The sequence below is a fragment of the Dermochelys coriacea genome, chromosome 7 (assembly GCF_009764565.3).
Source record: "Dermochelys coriacea isolate rDerCor1 chromosome 7, rDerCor1.pri.v4, whole genome shotgun sequence".
Taxonomy (NCBI): Eukaryota; Metazoa; Chordata; order Testudines; family Dermochelyidae; genus Dermochelys; species Dermochelys coriacea.
The window spans coordinates 50,519,546-50,542,314 of NC_050074.1; the positions used below are offsets into that span (position 1 = coordinate 50,519,546).

A 22,769-nucleotide genomic window follows, 5' to 3' on the forward strand; every position below is an offset into this window, starting at 1 on the left:
TGCCACATGGACTCCTCCTGAGGGTTGAAATGACAGTCTGGACCTATACATAGGATGCGTCCGCCGACATGCACAGGCAGAAATTGTGGAAAAACAACATCGCTTGCCTCATAACCTAAGTCATGCAGAACGCAATGCCATCCACAGCCTCAGAAACAACCCTGACATTATAATCAAAGAGGCTGATAAAGGACATGCTGTTGTCATCATGAACAGGTCTGACTACCAAAAGGAGGCTGCCAGACAATTCTCCAATACCAAATTCTACAGGCCACTTTCCTCAGATCCCACTGAGGAATACACTAAGAAACTGCACCATCTACTAAGGACACTCCCTACACTAACACAGGAACAAATCAACATACCCTTAGAGTCCCGACCAGGGTTATTCCATCTACTATCCAAGATCCACAAACCCGGAAATCCTGGCCGCCCCATCATCTCGGGCATTGTCACTCTCACTGAAGGACTGTCAGGATATGTGGACCCTCTACTCAGACCCTACGCAACCAGCACTCCCAGCTATCTCAGTGACACCACTGATTTCCTGAGAAAACTACAATGCATTGGTGATCTTCCAGAAAACACCATCGTAGCTACCATGGATGTAGAGGCTCTCTACACAAACATCCCACACACAGAGGGAATACAAGCTGTCAGGAACAGTATCCCTGATGATGTCAGAGCACAACTGGTTGCTGAGCTCTGTGACTTTATCCTCGCACAATTATTTCAAATTTGGTGATAATATATACCTCCAGATCAGTGGCACCACTATGGCACCGACATAGCCCCACAATATGCCAACATTTTTATGGCTAACCTGGAACAACGCTTCCTCAGCTTTCGTCCACTCATGCCCCTTCTCTACCTACACTACATTGATGACACCTTCATCATCTGGACCCAAGGGAAGGAAACCCTGGAAGAATTCCACCACGATTTCAATAGCTTCCACCCCACCATCCACCTCAGCCTGGATCAATCTACACGGGAGGTCCACTTCCTAGACACCACGGTGCAAATAAGTGACTGTCATGTTAACACCACCCTATACCAAAACCCACTGACTGCTATGCCTACCTTCATGCCTCCAGCTTCCATCCCAGACACACCACACGATCCATTGTCTACAGCCAAGCGCTGAGGTACAACCGCATTTGCTCCAACCCCTCAGAGAGAGACCAACACCTACAAGCTTTTCACCAAGCATTCTCAAAACTACAGTAGCCACACAAGGAAATAAGGAAACAGATCAACAGAGCCAGACATGTACCCAGAAGCCTCCTGCTGCAAGACAAGCCCAAGAAAGAAACCAACAGAACTCCACTGGCCATCACATACCGTCCTCAGCTAAAACCTCTCCAACGCATCATCAGTGATCTACAACCCATCCTGGACAAAGATCCCTCACTTTCACAGGCCTTGGGAGGCAAGCCAGTCCTCGCCCACAGACAGCCCGCCAACCTGAATCATATTCTCCCCAGCAATTACACACTGCACCATAGTAACTCTAACTCAGGAACCAATCCATGCAACAAACCTCGATGCCAACTCTACACACATATCTACACCACCAACACCATCACAGGACCTAACTAGATCAGCTACACCATCACCGGTTCATTCACCTGCATGTCCACTAATGTAATATACGCCATCATGTGCCAGCAATGCCCCTCTGCTATGTACGTTGGCCAAACTGGACAGTCCCTACGTAAAAGGATAAATGGGCACAAATCAGATGTTAGGAATAGCAATATATAAAAACCTGTAGGAGAACACTTCAACCTCCCTGGACACATGATAGCAGATTTAAAGGTAGCCATTCTGCAGCAAAAAAACGTCAGGACCAGACTTCAAAGAGAAACTGCTGAGCTTCAGTTCATTTGCAAATTTGACACCATCAGCTCAGGATTAAACAAAGACTGTGGATGGCTAGCCAGCTACAAAAGCAGTTTCTCCTCCTTCGATGTTCACACCTCAACTGCTAGAAGAGGGCCTCATCCTCCCTGATTGAACTAACCTCATTATCCCTAGCCTGATTCTTGCTTGCATATTTATACCTGGCTCTGGAAATTTCCACTACATGTGGGCATTCACAACGAAAGCTTATGCTCCAATATGTCTGTTAGTCTGTAAGATGCCACAGGACTCTTTGCCGCTTTTACAGGATCTTGGTTGCAACAATGGTCTATATGATCACAGTTCAGGTAAATAATGTCACACCCCCAATGCAAAATTGATGCAGGAAGGGATGACACAAACATCACAGACTGCATCCCAAGAGCTCCCCATACTTGGTTCTGCCTTACTACAGACAGTTTTGGGTTAGAAGCCATATCAGCATATAACTGAAATGGTTTATCAAAGTCATGTTCAATAACATGGCTGAATTTCTTTACAGACTCAAGGTAAGACTTGGTTAGAACAATAGCGGATTGGATCTGTTCTTGCAGCATGCTTCCTGTATGTTTCATGTGATCTTGCCAAGAGCTAAAGAACGTAACTACTTTATCCATACAAGCTCTGGCAAATGTTTGAAACCCAATTAATATCAAGACAATGTAGATATAATATTGTCCATAGTATAGGAATCTTAGCATTTAGTTGTGAAAGCAATATGGTAGTGTGCCTCAGTTTCCCTTTTCATACAGCACATTAGGTCTGGAATGTCTTTTCTCCTGTGAAAAGTTCCAAGACTGTTTACAGGCACTAACTGTGCAACATTAGTATAACAAGGCCTTTTAACATAAAGTGTGTTCTCATATATTCCTTTTAACTCGTTCAAGGTTTTTTTCAAAAGATTAGGCACATTGTACATTTTTACAGATCTTGGTAATAGCAACACATTAGTTACAAAAATTACCATTAGCAATAACAACACATTCATTGCAAGTGTCCATCTACAATCATGTTTGTTATGCCACACCTTTGGCTCAATACCCTTGGGGTTTGGGCCTTTTAGGATTACCCTGTAGCTTCCCTTTGAAAAATCAAGTTCTTTTTTTTTTCCCCTTGTCCTGAAGGAAACCCTGATTTCTCTTACTCAACAGAATTCACTGGCTGATTGGGTGTGCTTTCTGTGCTAACAGCTATTAGCAAGTCTTTCTTCTTCCTGTCAGCCAGGTAATTTGCATAAACACAGACACTAGCTTTTAGATTTGTAGCTGCTACCAATTTTAAGGCTGGACACTAATTTTTCCCTTCAACTGGATTGGGTTCTTCCCAATCCCCCCACACACACACCTTTTTCCTAGAAGGTTGAAAACTGAAACTTCCTGCTCACAGGAATTCCTTTGCTAGCTAGGTATGTTCACCCGTTGTACAGACTGCTCAGTTAAAGAATTAGCCTGGAGACATTCCTCTCTTAATAACCTTGTCTTCTGAACAAACTGGTCAAGCACAGCCACTTGGTTATAGGGCTGTTCAACTTTCCTAACAGCTTTTACTTCATCTGAGACTTTCTCAAAGTTATCTACACTGGATCTTTCAAAAGGAAAATCAGTGGATTAATTCACAACAGAAAATTTCTGGCTGTTAGGAACTGAAACTTCCTTGATTAACTTACTTCTACACCGTTCAGTTGCAGTAAACGGTTTGCAAAGACTACCATGAGAATTTCTTTCCGTAGGAGCTTCTCTAAGCAACAATTCACCTCTCACAGAAATTCTGCCCTTACCCTCTTTATCTAGGACTTGCTCTAAAGGAACACCTTCTTTAGCAACAACAGACTCTTTCTGGGTCTCACTGACTATCAGGGTTCCTCCCCCACCCACATTCTGAAATCTGCATGAAAGACCCCCTAAGCTTATATTTTACCAGCTTAGGTTAAAACTTCCCCAGGGCACAAATTCCTTTCCTTGTCCTTGGATGGTATTGCTGCCATCACCAAGTGATTTACACAAAATTTCAGGGAAGGGTCACTTGGAATCCCTATCTCCCCAAATATTCTCCCAAGCCCCTTCACCCCGTTTCTTGAGGCGGCTTGAGAATAATATACCAACCAATTGGTTAGCAACATGAGCACAGACCAGACCCTTTGTCTTTAGGACACTGAAAATCAATCAGGTTCTTAAAAGAAGAAATTTATTTATAAAGAAAAAATAAAAGAATTACACCTGCAAAATCAGGATGGAAGGTAACTTTACAGGGTAACAAAAAGATTTAAAACACAGAGGATTCCCCTCTGGGCTCAGCTTCACAATTACAAAACAGGAATGAAACTACCTCTTTAGCATAGGGAAAATTCACAAGCTAAAACAAAAGATAACCTACTGCATTTCCTTGCATTGTACCTGCATGGTCTCTCCCTCCATTCAGAGAGGGAACAAACAAAGAGAGCCAAAAACAAATCCTTCCCCGCCCTGATTTGAAAGTATCTTCTTTCCTCATTGGTCCTTCTGGTCAGGTGCCAACTAGGTTATTTGAGCTTCTTAACCCCTTACAGGTAAACCGATTTAGTACAGCTGCCAAGGAGGGATTTTATGCTACCTTTCTCTGTATATTTATGACACTTACATCCAGGATCACCTTTGGCCCATCAGGCAGATTCCTACACATTCCCCTTTCAGGCAAACTCATAGACTCACTAGATAAAAGGTCAGAAGCATTCTCCTTCCCTTTGCCCCACACAAGTTCAGGAATCTTTTCCTTCTTGTTACAAGTTTTCAAACAGTCAGTAGACAACACAATTAAATCACCTTTCTGCTCTTCTTGTGCCCTGGCTAGGATAGAAGGGCACAAGATCAGACAGAGTTGCTACATCCCTTTCCAGCCACACATTAGCAACCAGCAAAATACAAGCACCAGAATTGTCTGGTCTCTGGGATTTTGCTAGGTCATTATCTGGATGCAACCTAGTTACAGTGCCATTCTCCCTAGCAGACACAAATTTACGACCATTTCCTTCCTGGGCTTTAGTTGAATCCAGAAACAACTCTGAGACAACTGCACTATTCTCAGCCACCACAGGCTGAAAGACACCTTCTGTCTGCTTCACAGACAAAGAAGAGCAGGAGACACATTCTCCTTCACCAGACACACAGCTTGGGATCTTATTTCCCTTGTCCCAGCACACAGGGCTGTTCAAAGACAACTGCTTGGAGACCGAGGTAGCTCCCTCCATAGGCAAATCATTACCCCTAACAGACACAGGCACATTTCCTTCACTGTCACAATTCTCCATACCGAAAATAGCTAAGGTATAGGAACTCTTATTTTCCACTATCCTTGCCTTCCCAAACTGCTGATTAGACAACGCCATCAGCTCACAAGGCTGCCTAAGCTCATTCAAACTTTCCTTATTCTCCTCTCTCTTCAGTTGATCTAATTCCAGATGTACTTCTGAGACATCAGATAAACATTGAGAAACTTCATTCACAGCCAAACAGCTACTCTCCAAAGACAAACTTTTGGAGAAACTCTCCATAGACACAACCTCAGGATTAATCCTCCCCTGTGCCTGGTTTATGTTAACTTGACTGATCATAGCTTTAATATCATTTCCAATCATAAGATCCTTAGGAATTGTGTTTTTCACTCCCACAATCATGGTGCCCTCAAATCCCTTCCATTTAAGGTGGATTTTAGCCAAAGACACCACGACAAAATACTCAGATAAGGCTACAACAGTTACACTTTCACCTGGCAAATAATCTTCCTCCCTGACAAGACTTGCTTTAACAAAAGTAATATCTGCTGCAGTGTCCCTCCATGCCATACACCTTACTCCATTAACTTCTGCACTGCTAATAAACTCTTATTTTCCCCATATTTAGCTTTAATATGAGTTTTAAGGTCAAATTCTTCAGAAACTACAGAAACAGCATTTACACACAGGGCACCAGCGCTGGGCTCTGTGTGGCTTGCCTGTGAGTTTTTATAGGATTAGCATTTACTGTGGCATTTGGGGTTGCTGGTTTTGGGCTGCCCTTCAGGGTCGGGCAATCTGGTCTCATGTGGCGAAGCACACCACAGTGATAGCATGTAACCAGTTTACTCTTGAGGTGAGAGTTCGTACCCTCTGGACCCCCATGAACTCCTTTATAAGAGTCAGGGCCAGGTTTACTTTTAAATCCTTTTCTCCCCTTGAACTGGGGAAAATGGTGATTAATTTTCCCCTGGGGTTTATACCCTTCCCGAGCCCTGTTTTGGGCATAGGTATGGGCATCTGCAAATTCCGCAGCCTGTAGGACTGACTCAGGGTCCCTATCACACACGGCTGCTCTCACATGCTCAGGAACAATGTCCAAGAACTGTTATTAGATCCAGCAGTTTTTTAAAACTCTCATGCGCCTTTGCTCCCACAACCCACAGTTTAACAAAACCCATCAGCTTATGAGCACATTCTACAAAAGTACAATCATTAGATATTTTAAACTTTCTAAATTTAACCCTGTAAGACTCAGGAGTGACCTTGAATCGCCTTAACACAAAATTTTTAAACAGCACATAATCTAAGGCTTCTTGTTCCCTCAATTGACTGAATACTTCCCTGGCTTTTCCAGTCAATTTGGTCAGCAGGACAGGCATTTGTTGTTCATTTGGGATCTCATGCAGAACGCATAGGCATTCGAAGGTAGACAAAAACTCCTCTGTGCCTTCACTATCTTTGTAAATGGGACAGATCCTTTCCCAGTTTCTTTCCTTGTTGCGGGGAAGCAGAGTACCAGGTGACAATGACTTTCTCCGCTCATCCAATACTTGGAGCTGAAGTCTAGCCATCTCCTGTTGCATCTTGTGAGTCTCCTTCTCTAATTCAGCATTTTTTTTGTTTTTCCAGCAATCAAATGTTTGCTAGTTTCTGTTCATGCTCAAGTTGCAGTTTATTTGCTGCCTTTTGCATTATAATTGCCTCTGTAGCTCCTGTCTCCTGATCACTGGCCATTAACAGATCTCTCAGTTCTTGATTTGTAGCTTTCTTTTTAAAGCTTATCCCCTTTTCTGAACACAAATCTTGCAGGGCTTTTTTGTCAAGGCCCTCATATGCTCTTTGCTCACGCATTGCAACTGCTCTTTAACCAGCCAAACTCTCAATACCAAAATCCAAATTTGGATAGCATGGGGTTCTGACCCAAAGCTTAATTGACCTGGTTCTATGGATCCTAGCAGGACTACACCACTGTAACAGTGCTGCCCTTGGTGGGACACAACTGTGAGTGCCAATTCTGGACAAATTGCTTAAAGCAGGGCAGTTACATCACAAGGCTGGGGTTCCTTTGCACACCAAGGCAAACCAAATCAGCCAAACAGAGAAGACTTTAGTTTTACCCCACTGGCTAACCATAAGTCACACAAGCAATTCCCTTAGACACTCCAGTTTCCTAGTATCACCACCAGTGCCACTCATTATAGACATGAATGGTTATGAAAACCAATACCTCAGTAAAAGAAAAAGGGTTCTCTCGATCCCAAAGGACCAAGCCCCAGACCCAGGTCAATATACAAATCAGATCTTACCCAGAAATCACGCTGTTGCCAATCCTTTAGAATCTAAAGGTTTATTCATAAAAGGAAAAAGATATAGATGAGAGTTAGAATTGGTTAAATGGAATTACATACAGTAATGGCAAAGTTCTTGGTTCAGGCTTGTAGCAGTGGTGGAATAAACTGCAGGCTCAAATCAAGTCTCTGGAGTACATCCATAGCTGGGATGGGTCATTCAATCTTTTGTTCAGAGCTTCAGTTTGTAGCAAAGTCCCTCCAGAGGCAAGAAGCAGGATTGAAGACCAGATGGAGGAGCTGCAGCAGTCTTTTATAGTCTCTTGTCATTTGGTCTTTCTTTCTTCCAAAGGCAATCATTCCAGTGCATGGCATGTCCCTGCATGCCTTACAAGGTCTATCTGCCTTCTCTCAATGGGTTAATTGTATAGCTGATCGTCCTTAATAGACCATCAAGAAGGTTAGGCATTACTGACACCAAATTGTCTGGGGTGTCACCCGGAAGCATAGCATAAGTTTGAAATACAGACATTATAGAACTAATACTTATAACTTTAAATACAAAAACGATGCATGCATACAGATAGCATAATCATAATCATCAAATCATAACCTTTCCATTGACACCTTATTTGACCTCCTTTATAGAAGATTTGGTGCCACTACAGGACCTTGGTTGCAACAATGATCTATACGGTCCAAGTTCGTGCCAATAATGTTAAACCATCTGAGGCCTTTTTAAAGCTATCCACACTGGATCTTTCAAAAGGAAAATCAGTGGATCGATTCACAACAGAAAATTTCTGACTCTTAGGAACTGAAACTTCCTTGATTAAATCACTTCCACACCCTTCAGTTGCAGCAAATTGCTTGCACAGATTACCATGAGGATCCTTTTCTTAGGAGCTTCTCTAAGAAACAATTCACCCCACACAGAAATTCTGCCCTTACCCTCTTCACCTAGGCCTTGCTCTAAAGAAACAGTTTCCTGAGCAACAACAGACTCTTTCTGGGTCTCACTTACGTCCAGGATCACCTTTGACTCATTAGGCAGATTTTTACACACAAAAACTGCTAGGCAAACTGCTAGATTTCATAGTCAAAAGATCAGCATTCTCCTTTTCTTTGCCACACACAAGTTTAGAAATTTTTCCTTCTTGCTACAAGTTTCCAAACTATCAGTAGGTAACACAATTAAATCACCTTTAGGCTTTTCTTGTGCCCTGGCTAGGATATCACCCTGATTAGACAGAGTTGCTACACCCTTTCCCAGCGACACATTAGCAACAGGCAAAATACAAGCACCAGAATTATCTGGTCTCTGGGATTTTCCTAAGACACTAACTGGATGCAACCTAGCTACAGTGCCATTCTCCCTAGCAGACACAAACTTAGGACCTTTCCCTTCCTGGGCTTTAGTTGAATCCAGAACCAACTCTGAGACAACTGCACTACGGTCAACCATCACAGGCTGAAAGACACCTTCTGTCTGCTCCACAGACAAAGAAGAGGAGACACATTCTCCTTTACCAGACACACAGCTTGGGATCTCATTTCCCTTGTCCCAGCACACAGGGCTGTTCACAGACAACTGTTTGGAGACTGGGGTTGCTCCCTCCATAAGCAAATCATTACCCCCAACAGACACAGGCACAGGACCTTCACTGTCACAATTCTCCATACAGAAAACAGCTAAGGTACAGGTTTCAGAGTAGCAGCTGTGTTAGTCTGTATTCGCAAAAAGAAAAAGAGTACTTGTGGCACCTTAGAGACTAACACATTTATTTGAGCATAAGCTTTCGTGAGCTACAGCTCACTTCATCGGATGAAACTTATGCTCAAATAAATTTGTTAGTCTCTAAGGTGCCACAAGTACTCCTTTTCTTTTAGCTAAGGTATAGGGACTCTTATTGTCCACTATCCTTGCATTCCCAAACTGCTGATTAGGACAAAGCCATCAGCTCACAAGGCTGCCTAGGCTCCTCTAAAATTTCCTTGTCCTCCTCTCCCATCAAAAATCTACCCTTTTCTTCCTCTGCTAGGGCTTTAACCTGACCATCCACTTTAATCTACTCCTGAGAAACATTTTCCTGACCAATGAGTTCTTTCTGTGCTTGATCTAATTCCAGATTCACTTCTGAGACATTAGACAGACATTCAGAAACTTCATTCACAGACAAATAGCTGTTTGCCACCTTTTCCAGGTTAAAGTTACCCTCTCCCTGGCCGTAGCAAAACTGGTTAAATACGGACAACTGCTCAGAGTAATACAACATACGAACGTTGTTATAAACTGGACTTCCAAGAGGATATAGTTTCTGTTGTTCTTCCATTGCTTATTTGACTTGGAGCCTAAGTCTGGCAACCCTCTCCTCAGCAGCCATCTGCTCCATGTTCCTTTTATGAGCCCTTTCCTCTCTTTCAGCATCTTCTTTTTGTTTTTTCAGCAGCCCTTTCCTTAGCTTTCTTTTCCAGTTGGGCCAAGGTTTGCTTCTCTCTCATTCAAATTTCTGTTTTTGATTACGTTCAAATTGCAGGCTGTCTCTCAGGGCTTACAGTTTCATTGCTTCTGCTGATGCTTTCTGGCTCATGGTCACTGCTCTTTAACCAACCAAATTCTCAATACCGAAATTCAAATTTGGATAGCGTGGGGTTCTGATCCAAAGCTTAATTGACCTGGTTCTGTGGATCCTAGCACAACTATGCCACTGTAACAATGCTGCCTCTGGTGGGACACAACTGAGAGTATCAATTCTGGACAAATTGCTTCAAGCAGGGCAGTCACAGCCCAAAGCTGGGGTCTCTTGCACACCAAACCAGCCAAACAGAGAGGACTTCGGTCTCACCCCACTGGCTAACCATAAGTCATACAAGCAATTCCCTTTGCCACTCCAGTTTTCCAGTATCACCACCAGTGCCACTCATTATGGGGCTGAATGTTTATGAAAACCAATACCCCAGTAAAAGAAAAAAGGTTCTCCCGATATTGGGGAGATATCTCCCGATATCTGGGTCAAGCCCCAAACCCAGGTCAATATACAAATCAGATCTTACCCAGAAATCATGCTGTTGCCAATCCTTTAGAATCTAAAATCTAAAAGTTTATTCATAAAAAGAAAGAAATATAGATGAGAGTTAGAATTGGTTAAATGGAATCAATTATGTACAGTAATGGCAAAGTTCTTGGTTCAGACTTGTAGCAATGATGGAATAAACCACAGGTTCAAATCAACTCTGGAGTACATGCACAGCTGGGATGGGTCATTCAGTCCTTTGTTCAGAGCTTCAGTTTGTAGCAAGGTTCCTCCAGAAATAAGAAGCGGGATTGAAGACCAAATGGAGATGCTGCTGCTGCCTTTTATAGTCCTTTTGCCATGTGTCTTGTGCTATCTTTGTTCCAACCACAAGCCACCCAGCACATGGCATGGAAAAACCTTAGAGTTCTGTCCATAGGCATGTCCCTGCCTTGCTGAGCCACAAGGTGTATCTGCCTTTTCTTAATGGGTCAGTTGTATAGCTAATGGTCCTTAATGGGCCATCAAGCAGGCTAGGCAGTTCTGACGCCAAATTGTCTGGGGTGTCACCCAGAAGCATAGCACAAGTTTGAAATAGACAGTATAGAGCCAATACTTACAACTTTAAATACAAAAATGATACATGCATACAAATAGCATAATCATAACCAACAAATCATAACCTTTTCATGGACACCCCCTACATGACCTCCTTTGTACAAGATTTGGTGCCACTATATGACCTTGGTTGCAACAATGATCTATACGGTTGTGGATCATGTCAATAACATCACAGGGCCATGTCCCAAACTGAAGGGATGGTGGTAGGAAATAGCCCAGGGCAGTGGATTTAGACACCCTGCTCAGGGTCCGCCTGGTCAGGGGCTGACTCTCAAGACATTGGGCTGGACCTAATGGAGAAGGAGGGCCCAGGTTCACATACCCCATTGCCTAAAAGACGAGGCACCTTGACTAGGGAAGCAAGGGGCTGGAGGTCGGGTGTACCAACCACTACGCTGCCTGGCCCTCCAGGCAGGGCTGGTGTTAGAGGGTGGCAAGCAGGCCAATTGCCAAGGCCCTGCGAAACTAAGTTACATTCTTCAGCCCTGGGCAGTGGGGATCGGGGTGGGAGCACCACCTCTACCCTCTGACTCACTTCAGTTGGCCTCCCGGCCTGTGGGTCAGTGTCAAAGCCTCTGCACCCAGCACTGGCTCTGCCCCCAGAGATCATCACACATGCCTGGCGTGGGGGGCAACTCCCTATTTTCTGCCCTGGCCCTAGTGAGTCTAATGCCAGCCCTGCCTCCAGGCACTCTGTTACAGGCCTAAACAACCAAGGGGTTAAGCAGTTGAAAAGACATGTATGTAAGTGCAAGAAAGATCAGGATTCCCCGTACACACTGAGGATTCCCCACACACTAACTGAAAACAGATCCATGCATCTCTATAGACAGCTCTGTAAACACCTTTGCTCAGTGTGCAGCAGTGGGTTAGAAAGCTCCTGTAATGTTAGTGTGTATTAGACAGCAATAGAGAATATAACTAAAATATTATAATACAGTTCTATAAATCAATTGTACACCCTCACTAGGTTCAAACTTGGGAAACCGATTTAAAAAGTAGAAAATGGAGGAAAAGGTCTGGAGAAAGGCAACTAAAATGCTAGGTGGTATATGGATTAATGGTTATGAGAAATAGTGGTGTGAGGCAGTCCAGTTTACTCTCTTATAATATAAGAACAATGGGTCACTCAATGAAATGAAAAGGCACCAGATTTAACACAGATCAAAAGGAAATACTTCTTTACACACCACATAATTAGCCTGTGAAACTTACTACTACATATCACTAAGGCTGAGAGCAGAATTTTAAAAAGTCTTGTCATTTACATGAATAGGAATATTTGGACCTAGTAATCATTTTTTTTCTGAGCATATTAGGAGGAGGAAAAATCCAGTTATAACTTAACTATGTTGTAGGTACTGCCTTGCCATATTTAGCCCTGGTACATCCAGCTAGAATTGCTGTTGGTGTCTGTCCCTTGTGGCTATGTGCATGGCTCGCCCATGTAGAAGGTGAAGCTATGTGAGTGGGGTACTAATTTGTACTTTGGTTCTGAATCTCTTGCCAACTGGCATCAGCTGCACCCACTCTAGCTAGGCCAAGCATGCTCTCTACATGCCCTCTGTACGAGCAGAGGTATAGTGTGCCATCTCATGGTTCATTGGGTAGAAGTGCTGGGCACATCCTGTGTCCTGAAGGTCAGGTCAGCAGCAATCTCAGTTTCCAGTTAGCAGTCCAGGACTTTTATGGCTTAGGCAGGTCTCATTTGTGAATGGTGTTTTCCTTTTTAGGGCCCTTGCTCATGAAAGCTTATGCTCAAATAAATTTGGTAGTCTCTAAGGTGCTACAAGTACTCCTTTTCTTTTTTTAGAGAAGCACTATGTATGCAGAGCTCATTATCCTGAAAATAGTGTTATATATTAATATTTGTACAGCTGCATGGGCGTCCTGGGGATTCTTAGAATCAAAAGGCTCACAGCTCCTATACAGCCTCTTTAATTAACTTAATGCAGACATTAGTGTGACACAGGGAATGTCTTGCAAGGGGGGAGTTTTTCATTTATCACCACTTAGCCAAGGCATTTTACACTTTTCATTTCCATCCAGTAAATCCTGCTTTGTGGAGTGAAAACTAGCCTTTTGCTTTCATGGTCAACAGTTTGCCTGCCTGGGAGAGATGAAGCTCCCCAGGCAGAGCAATCAGCATATCTCTGAGCTGTGCCCCGACTCACTCTTGCCTCTGCCCCCAAAGGAGCCCAGCAACAGCTGGTGCCACCCCCTGAAGCCAGCCTCTGCCCGCGGAGCCTGCCTGCCATGAGATGCTTCCTGAGGCACTCGCTTGCTGCTGCCTGCGTAGTGCCTGGCTGTGCAGAGGTGGCCTGGCTCAGGGAGCAGAGCAAGGAGGGCTGCTGGGCAGAGAGCAAGGGACCTGAGTGAGCCGAGCAGCTCCCCCGCCTTCCGATCAACCGGCTTCTGACAGATGATGGTTTTCAAACTGGGATGTGCCCCCCCCCCCGCAGTTCGGAAAGCTCTGTGCTAAATTGAAGGCAGAAATCTGGGGAGGCGGTGACCCACCTCCATGGCTCCATTTTTCTGTCCCTGCAGCTTTTCACCCTAGGCGGCTGCCTTGCTCGCCCCACCCTGATTATGGCTCTGGGCACTGCAACCCCAGAAGTTGCAATGCCCAAAGTGGAGAGCCAAGCCCAGCCAGCCCCACAGCACAGGATCTGCAGGAGCTGCCACTGTGTGGTGAGTGCTGGGCAGGATCCTACTTCCCCAGGGGGGGTAGGAGCTAACCAAAACCACACCAGGGCCTCCACTCCCAAATCATTTACTGCATTGTGACAGGCCATAAACATTTATAAATGGATCCTGAGTCCAAAAAGGTTGAGAACCACTGCTGTAAGGTATTGGACATACTAGAACAGTGCACTTCTCCACACGTCTCTAGCCACAGGTGGGGTACAGTAGAACTGTACCTGAAGGAGCCCTCTGCTCATGCTTATCTAATAGCAAAATGTTTCTCTGCATAGAGAGGTTTTGATAGTGCCTTACTTATGTTCCTAGAGTTAGCAGAGTCTCAGCAATTAGCTGTGAGGCTGGTAGACAGGTACAGAAAACTGCTTGTTTTGCCATTGGCTGTGTGGATCCTGTCCTTGATCATGATCAGTATCCATCACTCACTGCATTATCTTTTTTGTCTTGTAGGTGAAAGAATGGTTATGTTTGAATTGCCAGATGCAGAGAGCTTTGGGAATGGACATGACCTCCGCACCTCGCTCCAAAAGCCAGCAGCAGCTACATTCCCCTTCACTTTCTCCATCCCATTCCCCAGCCAAACATCCCCAGCCTCCACCCCTGGGAATGACAGGACAGGAGAAACCACCAGGAACTGTGCAGCCGGGCATTAGGCAGGGTGCTGGTATCTTGCAATCAGAGTCACCAAAATCACCCCAAGCTACAGCACAGAGGGAACTACACAGCCAAGGCCAGCCAAAACCTGCTGCACCTCAGGAAGTGGTGAGGTCTTCCCCTCAGCATCAAGCAAAGCCTTCCTCCTGTGACCAGAGACAGACTGTGGGAGACTCCCCAGCAAAGATTTCAGCACCCCCCCACAGTTCTGCAGCACAAGAGCAACCCCAAGAGGGCCTCACAGAAAAGCTCTTCGGGTTTGGGGCTTCTCTTTTGACCCAGGCAAGCACACTCATGTCTGTCCAACCAGAGGCCACCCTGCAAAGTCTGCAGTCCCCTGGCAAAGTGCCTCCAAAAATTGTCTTCAGTGATGCCAGCAAAGAAGCTGGACTCAGAGTCTCAAGTGCTGCATCTGGAGCACAGAGTAGGGCTGGGACTATCCCAGCTACAAAGCAAGGAAAAGCAGAACAAGCCATCAAGCCAAAGGAAGTGCCGAAGGAAAGGGTCTTGTGCCCCCTCTGCAAATCAGAAATCAATGTGGGCTCCGGGGAACCCTCCAACTATAATACCTGTACGACCTGTAAACAGCAGGTCTGCCTCATGTGTGGATTCAACCCAACACCTCATCTTGTGGAGGTAAGGAAGCGGCACACTGGGCTTGACCATCTATCAGTTTACTGGGAATCCTGATTCTGTTCTGAGATTTGGATATTAATAACATGGGAAAAGTCAGTGCATTTTTCTTTTAGGTTTTAATAGACTTCTAAAAAAGCCTTGACAAAGTCCCTCTCAAAAGGCCAATTAATTTGCAACAAGTTAGGGGGCTTTAGAAATGAATCACACCACTGTGATGCATTACCCCATTGTGTAGACAAGCCCTAGATGTGTACTTGGGCCGTGTGTTTGGATCTTGGTTGTGCTGGGATTTTACCATATTTTATTTGGGGTGGCGGGATAGAGTTGCTGAAGATGGCCTTTGCAGTTTGCTTGGCACATCCTTGTTTGGTTGCAGCCCTTTAATGGCATCGTTGGTTGTCCAAGAATATAGAACATGGCTGCTGCCTGCTGTGAGGGCTTGGAGTCCTCAGGCCCTATGGTTATGGGCAGGAGGAAGCAATGTGAAGGAAGATTTTATGTTAGGCAGGGGCCTGTAGCAAGACATTTGTACTTCCTGTTATTTCTCAGGACAACAGGGTACTGGAAATGGATCCCAGCTTTGGGGTCATGCTGTTCAATGGAAGACTGGTGGTGAATAAGTCATTAATCATCCATGACTCGATAAGGGATGAGGCTCCTTACTTTGGCTGCATATGCTGCAGGACTGGTTTTGGTGCAGTTGGTTCCATCTGGGAACTAGGTACAGTGTGATTTAAAGGGGGAGTGTTGGGGAGATGATATGGCTGTGCTGTTTATGTCCAATATAAAATGTAAGAGACATCCTGCTCCCAAACTAGCTCTGATAGAGTGCATCCATTGGTTTTATAGGATAAAGATCGGATGGAGTACCATTGCTTGTATATGGTTCACCATGTTGCACTGCATTATTCCCTGCACAAATTGCCTCACAGGCAGAGAGGCTGGTAGCATTTAATGACTTTAACGTCCATGTGGATCTCAAATTTCCTGGGCCGGCTCAGGGTTTTCTGGTCACTATAAAGACCAGGATGGCTGTCCAAGGTGATTGAAAGCTTGGCTCCTATAAATGGTTGAACTTTGGCTCTGGTGTTTGGGTTAGAGTTAGATTGGGGGATTGACTATTATACCCTTGTCTGTTGCTGTATATTAAATCAATTGTTTTTCAGGATTTTAAAGACATCTAATGAGAAAACACGGAAAAACATCCTATTTGTAATCAGTTCTGCTTAAGTACAATGTATAGTTCAGGTATACCAGATTTTTTTTTTTAAATTAAGAATACTGGCATAAAAACAGCAATTTGGAGTCAATTTTCACCATTGGTATAAAGCAGTGCAATTCCATTGACTCCGATGGAGTTGTTCCTGCTTATGCCTGTAGTGAATCTGGGTCCTTATTGTTCAGGTCCCAGGTTTTCCTATTGCTAGTGCCACAGGAAGTGGTGCTGCTGATTCAGTAAGTGCCACACTCCCCTCTGAGTTAGTAGTAGAGCAATGCTCTTACTTGGTGTTGTGCTGCTGGAGTGTCTGTCGTTTGGATGGGATATTAAACCAAAGTCATTTAACGTTCCCATGCACTTTGCCCAAGAGTACTGATGGTAATCCTGCTATCCTGGCCCAATTCCATTATGAGTAAGGCTGTGATTTTATCACAGAGGTCACGGAATCCGTGATTTCCAGAGACCTCCGTGACTTCAGCCTGCAGTAGCTGGGAGCTGCAGGCTACCACAGCCGCCTCCAGCAGCGGGAGCCTCCTGGATCTCCAAGCCACCACAGGCAGTGGGGGTACCCCACAACTCTTGGACACTGCGGGCAGCGGGCCCCCCCCCACAGCTCTGAGCTACTGTGGGCGGCAGGGGTACCCCCAAGCTCCTAGCTGCCACAGGGTGGAGAGCACCTCACAGCTCTCAACCCCTGCAAGCAGCAGGGGCCCCCCATAGCTCTGAGCTGTTGTGGGGCGGCAGGGTATCCCCCAGCTTCTTGCTGCTGCGGGCGTTGGGGGAACTCCGGAGCACCAAGCCACTACAGGTGCAGAGTTACCCTGCAGCTCCCAGCCACCTGGAGCCCCCGGGAGCTTCGAGCCACCGTGAGCGGTGATGGTACCCTGCAGCTCTCGGCTACCCAGGGCCCCTCGGAGCTCTGAGCCATGGCAGGGGTACCCTGCAGCTCCCGGCCAACTCAGGCACTAGAGGTACCTCACAGCTCCTGGCCACTCAGGGCCCTAGGTGCTCTGAGCCACCGCAGGCTGTTGGTGACCCTGGAGCTCTCAGCCCCCCAGAGGAAGTTGGGGTCCCCCGAGCTCACAACAGGGCCCTGCAGGTGCCCAGCCACTGCAGGCGGTTGTGGGGACCCCACAGCTGAGCTCCCCCATTTTGTCATGGATATTTTTAGTAAAAGTCAGGGACAGGTCTTGGGCCTCTATGAATTTTTCTTTATTGCCCGTGACCTGTCCCTGACTTTTACTAAAAACATTTGTGACAAAATCTTAGCCTTACTAATAAGACAGTAACTATCTTAATGCCTCTATATAAATCCACGGTATGCCCACACATTGAATTCTGTGGGGAGTTCTGGTCACCCCATCTCAAAAAAGATATATTGGAATTGGAAAAGATACAGAAAAGAGCAACAAATTAACTAAAAGAAAAGGAGTACTTGTGGCACCTTAGAGACTAACAAATTTATTTGAACATAAGCTTTCGCGAGCTACAGCTCACTTCATCTGATGAAGTTAGTTAGTCTCTAAGGTGCCACAAGTACTCCTTTTCTTTTTGCGGATACAGACTAACATGGCTGCTACTCTGAGACCTGTCAAAATTAACTAAGGATATGGAACAGTTTCCATATGAGGAGAGATTAAAAAGATTGGGACTGTTCATCCTAGAAAAGAGACAACTAAGGGTGATATAATAGAGGTCTATAAAATCATGAATGGTGTGGAGAAAGTGAATAAGGAAGTGTTATTTAATCCTTCACAAAACACAAGAACCAGGGGTCATCCAATGAAATTAATAGGCAGCAAGTTTAAAACAAGCAAAAGGAAGTATTTCTTCACACTACACACAGTCAATCTGTGGAGCTTGTTACCAGGGGATGTTGTGAAGGACAAAACTACAATGGGTTCAAAAAATAACTAGATAAGTTCATGGAGGATAGGTCCATCAATGGCTATTAGCCAGGATGGGCAGGGATACATGTCCATGCTCTAGGTGTCCCTATCCTCTGATTGCCAGTGAACGATGGGAGTGATCATTTGATGATTACCTGTTCTGTTCATTCCCTCTGACGCATCTGGCACTGGCCACTGTCAGCAGACTGGATAGTAGGCTAGTTGGACCATTGGTCTGACCCAGCCTGGCTGTTCTTATGAGGTTTGAATGTTGGAATGAGTATCTAACAATAGTCCTCAATGAAAATGGGTTTAAATTAACACAACTTTAAAGGTTTGTTGTTCTGGGCCATGGTGCTCGAAGCACCACAGGCCTGGCAGGAGTACTCTGAGAAAAAACAAGGCTTACACACAGCTGTGAGTAATTGGCTTTACTGAAGGTTAGTGACCCACCCGCAACGGGAACCCAGCATACCGGAGCTCTGCCTGGGACGGAGTCCGATGGAGGGGCAGACAGTCAGCATTAATAAGCATTACACAAAAACAGCTCATGAATATAAAGTTAGGTGCTTCTTAAAGGGGGGCTTTCTACTATCTGGTGAAGGGCCTTGCAAAGCAGCTGTGTTCTTCAAGAACTATCTCCTACAATAACAAAGCAGCTGTGTCCTTCAAGAACTAACTCTACCCCAAAATAACGAAGCAGCTATCTATGTCCCACAGTAACCTCTCGGCTCGAGAAAGCAGAAGTTCCCTGGCTAGGCCGTAACAAAGTCTTCTGTAGTCCCTTACACTCCTCCCCTCGCTTTCTCGAGCGACGCTAAGGACCATCAGGATGCAGTGCGGAGGAAAAACCGCACAGCACTGGGAGACTAGGCCACGACCGCAAAGGCAGCAAAAAATACAATCCAAGAAGACGGAAGGAATACATAGACACGTCTACATTGTATTGGGCGGGACCCAAAGCATACAAATCCGTATATGTAATAGTCTTATCAATTGTCTTCAGTAAGGAATAGTGCTGGACAAGGGTCAGGTCTGTGCAGACGCTGATGAAACAGGTCTCCATCACGGCACCCACGGCATATGTACGCGGTAAGCAAAATGACGTCGCATTAACAGCACTTTGGGCTAACACCGACCAGGTATTCATGGAGGAGGTGGTAGCTCCTGCAGCGGTGATTCTCATAAGGAGCGCCGCGACAAACAGGAGAGTGAGATCATGCGGGGATAGTCTTCCCCCTCCGGAAGTAAGTATGCCCAACCTTTCCCGGTGGTAAGGACTACGGCAGCCTGCGATTCTCACTGCGGTACCGTCCACCACACGTTAGCCAATACATGCTACTCGGTCTTGCTTGGGGCGCTTGTTTCTAGACCTACAGGAGGTAAAGGGAACAGATTACACAGGGCCTCCCCTCGCTCCCATTGCATTAGCCGCCGCATTCCAGTGGGCCTCGGAGGTTTTAGCCTTTGTGTGGGCGTCTACATGTCGCACGGCCAGAGGAGCTCATCGGGCATAGTGCAGGAGTTGCTGCCAGAGTGCCTTTCCCCACAGGGGCTGGCCTGCAAGTTCCCAACCCTTCGCCTCCCACACAGTTATCCATGTCCGGAGGCCCTTGTATAATATCCAGCTGGCCATATCTATCAACGCCAACACATGTTGGACTCCTCCCCTCGGCCAGCGAATCGCTAGGGGTACATAGGGACGTCAGTCCCCCCGCCTCCCTCTCGTGTGTGGCTGCCGCGACACACAGAATGGAGGATCTGCCACGCCCTCAATATGGGTGTGGCAGTTTCCACTTGGCTAGCGGAGCAGAGGGCTCCGCTGGCTTGGTTCGCTCCACATTCTTCTCCCCTTTTCCTCCGGCACTACGTTTGGTAGGGGGCAACTGCATCCATCGCTTATATAAGTCTGCCATTGGCTTTCCATTGATTTCCTCATGAGAGACACCAGCCTGCAAGAGATCTAGCCTCAAGGTCTTCCGGGGCACCCGCAACTCCCCTTTCTCCTGTCCCCCGCCTTGCTGCCCCTTCGCAGCCCGTATGGCTCTTGGCCTCGCACCTGCCAAGGCAGCCTCCAATTGCATAAGGATGGCTGCCAAGTCTCTCACGCGCCCATTCTCTACCATGATGACAGCGAGGAGGGAAGGTTTTAACTCATCGGGGCCAGGCATAACACTGTGGCTTTAATCGATTTTGTCACTGGTACATCGTCCGGCCCCATCTCCCCGCCTGCGGAGACAGCCCAGGCCATTCCCAATTGACGGAGGGCTTGCACCCCTTCCGGAACGGTCTTCCAGGGGCATGCCTGTGCCTCCAACTCCCCCACCAAGGGGTAGGCCGCCTCCACTGCAACTGTCTGCCAGCGGTACAAAGAGGGGCTTTCGATGTCTTGCCCCCCCGGCCTGCGGCCATGGCGGGTTTGCCAATTGTGCACGTACCTGAGAGTCTTGCGATAGGACCCCCAACTGTTGAAATTCATAAGAAAGCAACAAAACCGTGTTACTTGCATTGTCCCAGACCCTCACGAGCCACTGCAGGATGCTCTCCCCGGGCTCCTATCGGAACGTCTTCACAATTTCCTGCAACTCACTCGTTTTAAACTTGCGGAGAACTTCTGGTTGTGGGGCGCCTCCTTGCACCCACAACTCCTGGACCAGGCATGCCAGAGCCACAGCAGGGGACTCCTCCTTCCCCTTGTCCGAGGATAAGGAGTCCCAAATGTTCCCATCCCAAGTCTCGGGGTCCCAGGAGGGGGCAGCGGTCACCGCGTGCACCTGGGTGGTGATTACCGGCTGCCGCCCACACCTAAGGCGCCTTTTATTCGCTACCCGGGCAACCAACACTTTGCAGCGTTGTGTCAGCTCCTGGGCGCGCTCCGCCTGAGAGGTGACAACTTCTTGAGCCATGGCACAGACCTCCGCCTGTGCCGTGCATTCCTGAGTCTTCCCTTCCAGTGCTCGCTGTAAGCGGAGCACCTCCTCATCCTGGGCCCGGACAGCAGTCAGCAGGAGCCACCCTAGCTCCCCCATTGCCCGCCTCTCCGCCCCAGATCGCGGTTCACTCGTAACCATTGTAACCGCTCTACCAGCTGCACAGGCGTAACCCCCGCAGCCTGTTGAAACTCCGGCCAATCTGCTGGGGCAGCCCACCCAGCCATAACCCGTGCTACCGGCCCCCACCGCTCCATCGAGGGCCATCCTGGTATGCGCTGTAGGGACAGCGACAGCTTCCCCACTTCCCCTACCTTCGGCCAAAGTGGCATCGCTTCTCAGAGTACCCTGCTCGCTGTGCCAAATGTTCTGGGCCACGGTACTCGAAGCACCACAGGCCTAGCAGGAGTACTCTGAGAAAAATGAGGCTTACACACAGCTGTGAGTTATTGGCTTTATTGAAGGTTAGTGACCCACCCGCAACGGGGACGCCAAGCGTTGCAGTCACGGAGGCAGGGAACCCAGCACACCGGAGCTCTGCCTGGGACGGAGTCCGACGGAGGGGCAGACAGTCAGCATTAATAAGCATTACACAAAAACAGCTCATGAATATAAAGTTAGGTGCTTCTTAAAGGGGGGCTTTCTACTACCTGGCAAAGGGCCATGCAAAGCAGCTGTATCCTTCAAGAACTATCTCCTACAATAACAAAGCAGCTGTGTCCTTCAAAAACTATCTCTATCACAATAACGAAGCAGCTATCTATGTCCCACAGTAACCTCTCAGCTCGAGAAAGTGGAAGTTCCCTGGCTAGGCCGTAACAAAGTCTTCTGCATTCCCTTACATTTGTGAAGTATGCACTGGGGTGAGCCCCAGCACATGTGTTCCCCTAAGGACTGATGAGTGGTGTATGTCATTCAATGTGCATTGTAATGCTCCACACCAGCCAGGAATGCTTTCAGATCTGGCCTATTTTCAGGAAATCCAGAAACTGAGAAAAGAGATTAACCACCTTGCCCTCCTCCTCATCTCACCAACTTGCCCCCTTTGCTCATGGAATTCAGATCAGGACTAAGAGTTCTGTTTCCACTGATAATACTTTGTACATCACAAACCTCAGTTAGTGAGGCCTGGCACCAATGCTTTGATATAGGTTGTCACTGTGCCTCAGTGGATCACAACTGAGGATACCGAATTCAGGACAAGCTGCTGAGAAATAGGGCAGACACACCCCAAAACTGGTGGTTATTCTTCCATAAGATGTACCAATCCAGCAGCAAAAGTAAACTTCTGTCTCACCACATTGGCTAACAAGAAATGGAGTCTCCTTAGGTATTCCAGCCCTGGATTCAACACCCAGACACTAGACTTGATGGGTGGTTATTTAAAACCAATTTCATCAACCAAAGGGTCCTTTTGATTCCAAAGGTCCACCACATACCAGGTCAATATATAACTCATATCTTACCAATAATCACGCTGTTGTGAACCCTTTAGTATCTAATATATAAAGATTTATTTATAAAAAGAAAGAAAGGTGGGAGTTTAAATTGGTTAAAGGAATCAAATGCATACAATAATTGCAAGGTTCTTGGATCAGGCTTAATGCAATGATGAAATAAACTGCGGCTTGTTAAGAGTCTGGTTGCTTCCAAATGACTTGGA

General features: G+C 46.4%; 1 protein-coding gene and 1 long non-coding RNA gene across 7 annotated transcripts in view; one reads left to right on the plus strand and one right to left on the minus strand.

Annotated features, from left to right (window-relative positions):
• Positions 1 to 3,302, minus strand: part of LOC122460949 — a 526,129-nt gene extending 522,827 nt beyond the window's left edge. The window contains exon 1 of the long non-coding RNA XR_006282598.1: positions 3,250 to 3,302. This is a non-coding gene — a long non-coding RNA (uncharacterized LOC122460949). The remainder of the gene's footprint in view (positions 1 to 3,249) is intronic.
• BSN (bassoon presynaptic cytomatrix protein) overlaps positions 1 to 22,769 on the plus strand; it is a 510,614-nt gene that overhangs the window by 159,192 nt on the left and 328,653 nt on the right. For all 6 annotated transcript variants that reach the window (XR_005293922.2, XR_006282593.1, XR_006282594.1 and 3 more), the window contains exon 3: positions 14,229 to 15,068. Coding sequence is in view for 3 of the 6 variants with exons in the window: in XM_038409469.2 (XP_038265397.1) it covers positions 14,229 to 15,068 (840 nt within the window). In the remaining 3 variants the exon portion in view is untranslated. The remainder of the gene's footprint in view (positions 1 to 14,228; positions 15,069 to 22,769) is intronic.